The sequence below is a fragment of the Genypterus blacodes genome, unplaced genomic scaffold (assembly GCF_046128005.1).
Source record: "Genypterus blacodes isolate CSIRO-AG114 ecotype Tasmania unplaced genomic scaffold, CSIRO-AGI_Gbla_v1 ptg000236l_1, whole genome shotgun sequence".
Taxonomy (NCBI): Eukaryota; Metazoa; Chordata; class Actinopteri; order Ophidiiformes; family Ophidiidae; genus Genypterus; species Genypterus blacodes.
This window is the reverse complement of record NW_027467034.1, coordinates 207,501-212,500: the sequence shown is the minus strand read 5'-3', so window position 1 is coordinate 212,500 and position 5,000 is coordinate 207,501. Positions and strand designations below refer to the sequence as shown.

Sequence of the window (5,000 nt, the reverse complement as noted above, 5' to 3'; positions counted from 1 at the left end):
GTGAAGCTGAGCCGTGTCCCAGTGTCCCCAGTGAAGCTGAGCCTTGTCCCAGTGTCCCCAGTGTCCCCAGCATGGACACAGTGGCTTTAACTCTATACCCTTAATGAATGAAACAAGCTGGTCGGTGCCCCAAAGCACAGAGCAGGGCAGCTCAGTGCCTCACATGGGGACGGGTCACTTCCTCTGGCACCGGGCAGATTCAGCTCCTTTATTCCAAACTAAACTAAATTACCACTGGAAGGTTTAAGAGTAATAAGAGAAAGTGTGCAGCATAACAATAAAAATAACTGCAGTCGTCGATTAGAAGGAGGAGGAGGAGGAGGAGGAGGAGAACAATGTCTGACACAATATATAGATATTGTATACATACTAAACACAAGAAGAATGCATACCTCCACCAAGGCCTAACAAACCAGGGCTAAATTGCTTCTGATAAAATCTGTGCCTAAAGAGAAACAAAGACCTGAAACAAACATCTTATCTTTGAGTCTCTCCCTGTTTAACTGTTCAAGTTTGGACCCTGACTGAACCAACATCCCCTCTGCTACACAGCAGGGGGCATCGCAGGTTTCTGACACCATTTGTTGGCAGATGGATTGAAGGGACCTTTGCTATAGATTTGTTTTCAACTCGGTCAAAGGTCAAGATTACAGGGCATGGAGAGCTTAGTGAAGTTATGATCTGTAAATGGAAGCTTTACCAAAGTGACAGGTGAGAAATCTAGAAATGAAGACAAGCAGAGATGAAGAGACAAAGAATCAGAGTCATAAACATGTGGAGAGAGAACAGACAGAGAGAGGAAGAAGACTTTCTGCAAACTATTCTCATTCCATTTTGCCTCTCTCCTTTATTGCGACAAGGCAAACAAGTGTAAGACCCATGAACACACACACACACACACACACACACTCACACACACACACACACACGTGCCTACAAGTGCTGCCAAAGGACCAGACAATTCAAACCACATGAGAACTGATACAAAACCAGACGCACACTGCAACACAACTGCTGGTGATAAATGGGCTCCAGCGTACGACAGGATTCCACCCAATGGCGAGCAGGAAGCCTTAGGGCAAGAGTCGGTGTTGCACATGTGTGAGGCGTTCTCTGTGATTCCTCTGTTCTCTTCCCTTCGGGGAATGGGAGATCAGGCAGAACTAATGACGTTGTGGCGCGTTACAGCAAATATTAACTCCAATAACAACAAGGAACATCTGCCTGTATGTGGGTTGTCACGGGTAAATCTGATACAGAGGCGCTTCTTTGGGAGGATGCAGGGCTTTGAGAGGGGGAATGTAATAGTATGTGTGTGTTGTCATAGAGATAAACGGCCACCCCCCTCACCGCTGCAGTGTTCATGCTGTTCACACATTAAATCACTGTAGAGTGAAGTGGTGTCCCAGGAGTGTGTGTCTCTTACTTCTGCAGGCTGAGGCTGAGGTTGCCAGTGCAGTTCTTGATCTTGGTCTGGGCCTCCAGGTGGTTCATACCCTCGGTGGTGACGCCGTCAATGGACAAAACCAAATCTCCGACTGAGATGCCGCCTTTGGACGCTTTCCCACCGTCGGTCAGCTGCAAAAAAAAACAGCAAAAACCACAAAACTTAATCATCGACACCACAAGCAGCCGAGGTCAGCAGTGGTGAGGTGGGCGGGTCAAAGTGCCGTGTTCATCATCTGCTCCACTTCAGAAGTATGTGGCCAAACCCTGATGACACAGGGACTCTCAGCCACATGATGGAGGGTCTACTGATGCATGTCTCACAGCTGGATGCATGTCTCACAGCTGGATGCATGTCTCACAGCTGGATGCATGTCTCACAGCTGGATGCATGTCTCACAGCTGGATGCATGTCTCACAGCTGGATGCATGTCTCACAGCTGGAGCCGTCACCTTTGAGTTACCTTTGGTTCTTTTTATGACCTAATGTTCTATAAGTGTCATAAGTGAGTGTTCCCCCCCCCCCCCCAGCATGAGTGAAAGAGACAATCACAAAAATCCTGCTGATGGTCACTCTCCACTGCATCCTGGAGCACTTCCTGCCTGGCAGATTGCTTTATGATCGTTGTTATATTTAAGCAGTGGTAAAAGGAAGCTGGAATCAGAAAGCCTAATGGGAGGTGAAAAAAATAAGAAAACAGCTAAATCTGGAACCACTTGTCTACTTTACTACTCTATACTCCTGAGACGCTGTGTCCTCATATGTGGACATCACATTTTCCTCCCCTAAACCTTATACATCATTGTGCTGAACTTAAACCGGTTTAACCAGGACATTTTTCTCTGCCTCCTACTGGTATAAACACAACTTAGGGTCGCTAGAAAACAGAGCAGTCAGGAAGAAATGTGTTATTGTATTGTGTTAGCACTGTAATGTAGCCAAAGAGCAGCAGTAGTTGAAGTGCTGGTGATGTTCTGAGAACCGTAAGCCGACAAAATGAACCATACAGACAATAAACAGCAAGTAAAATGAATCTAGTCCTAGTAAAAAGCAATTAAGCCGTTATTCTCCAAACAACATGTTGTTTAAAAGGTGACAAACAGCTATGGAGCCTCTACATGGTGCCTGACAGCCCTTAGAGAGGCAGGGATCATAGGATACACACCATATATCCCAGCAATGTCAGCATCTAAACAGAGTTTAATTGCTCCACTTCCACTCTGGGGGAAGCTGCTTAATTTGAAACAGATTCACGCCGCACAAAAGAATTCCCACGCCTCAAGAGCCTACCTGGCATCGGACGCAAGAGACTAACATTCCTGGATGCACTTGTCAGTTAGGCTGTTGTCTGTTGCATGGACTTGCTGTAAATTGGACTTCAGAAATCAGCATTTAAGTGTAGCTGAAGTATAATCCACTCTATCAGGTAAATCTATCACTCTATCAGGTAAATCTATCACTCTATCAGGTAAATCTATCACTCTATCAGGTAAATCTATCACTCTATCAGGTAAATCTATCACTCTATCAGGTAAATCTGCCTTATTATACGGACTGTATTTGCACCGTTCCTAACTGAGCCTGATTCCCTCACTGTGGGAGTCAAAGTGTGAGGAAGCATCAGTTTCTGTTTGTGTCTCCATGTTTGTTAGCTTGATGATGCAGGAGATCTGAAGCTCAAACAAAGAGCCTCATTTCAAATCCACAAGTGTCAGTTAATGCTGTGAGAGCAGTGTGTGTGTGCAGTGTGTGTGCAGTGTGTGTCTGTGTGTCTGTGTGTCCGGTAAACCATGACCATCCTTATCAGGCAGCAATGGAAAGAGCGTGACAGATTTAGAAATGTGCGTAGGATGGTACACATGGAGTCTCTTTCCCATGACACACACACACACACACACACACACAAAGGGAAGCCATCAAACTATTTTCCCACATAATAATGAAATAGAATCGGGTTTGTACTTAAATAATAAAGCACTGAGAGCATTTCCAGACCTGTAGTCCGTTTGCTTTGGACCAAATTAGGGACTGAACAGTTGTGTTGCTTTAGCTTTGGTTCACCACCAGAGAACGTTCACACTGCTCTCACTTCCCACAAAGGTCAGAGGTCAGGAGGGACAAACTCAAAACAGGAAAAGGTTTGCGATCGCTTGGAGAACTTGAAATGGAATAAAGGAGTACTGGGATACTTTCATGATCATTTGGTCCATAAAGACAGAAGACACCTGAAGAAGAGAGGACATCCTGACATGGGGACATTTGAGGTCAGAGGTCACAGGCTCAACTTGAGCTGTTATAGCTGATCAAAGACAATACTAACACACACACATCCCTGCTCCAGGACTAGTGCTGGTGTTCAGACCACTAACGAACCAGAGTACCTACGGACCTGGACCTGGACCTGGACCTGGACCTGGACCACATCCTCACACCTTTATCAAGCAGGGGCACAAAACCTCATTTAACTGAACCAGACCAAACCAGGCGTAGGTGTGGGAACGCCCTTTGATGCGGTTTCCGTCTGTAGAGAGCAGCAGCGCTGTGTGGAGACCGCTATTCATGGTCACAGAGAAGGAGAAGGACTATGTGTGTCTGAAGGGGAGTGAGGTCATCTGTTTCCTTTGACACCACAAAAAAGGACCAGACCACTCACACACACACACACACACAGACCACTTCTCTGAACACACACACACACAGGCCACTTCTATGAACACACAGACACACCCAACACACACGCCCGCACGCACACACACACACACACACACACACACACGACTGACCTCTTTCTATTTCAGGGTTTCAGCACATCTCAATGTGACAAAGCGTCAGAGTTTAGTTTAGTTAAGTTTGCATTTGATGTGTTTGAGAAAAAAAAGTGTTTGAATGTGAGACGACATGAAAGCATGAGGGAGAAAACAAAGTTTAGCTGTAGAGACAGACCTCCTTCCTCACACACACACACACACACACACACACACACACACACACACACAGGGTGGGCTAATAAAAGAGGCTCTGCACCCGGATTAGTGTTGAGTCTCTGTGGCCCCAACCTTTTATAGTCATATTAGTCTAACACACGCAACATCACTCAGCAGCACACATGACCTCAGAGCAGAGAGGGATGAAGGAGTGAAGACGAGTAGAGGGAGACGGAGGGAAAGGTGCTGCTGGGGGCTTTGGATCAATCAGCTGCTTCTTTACTCTGGACATTCTGACGCTCTCAGGGGTGTGTTCATACACACATGCTTTCCCCCAATTACTTACAATTACACACACACACACACACACACACATCTCTCTAAGAGTCACACACAAAGTGAAGCAATACTGTTCACTTAAACGATGTTTCAAAGCTCTTTAATCTGCTGATACCAATGATGACAGAGAGCCAACACATCTGTGTGTGTGTGTGTGTGTGTGTGTGTGTGTGTGTGTGTGTGTGTGTGTGTGTGTGTGTGTGTGTGTGTGTGTGTGTGTTCATGTCAAACTAGCGTGAACAAATCTTCTCTCCTGGCAGGAAATTCAGACAATCAGTTTCCAAATGCAA

The 5,000-nt window shown here is 46.0% G+C and overlaps 1 protein-coding gene across 1 annotated transcript in view; it reads right to left on the bottom strand.

Moving 5' to 3' along the window:
• The window catches only part of pdlim5a (PDZ and LIM domain 5a), a 40,859-nt gene that overhangs the window by 27,832 nt on the left and 8,027 nt on the right, over nt 1-5,000 (bottom strand). The window contains exon 3 of the mRNA XM_076170985.1: nt 1,427-1,578. Coding sequence (XP_076027100.1) covers nt 1,427-1,578 — 152 coding nt within the window. The remainder of the gene's footprint in view (nt 1-1,426; nt 1,579-5,000) is intronic.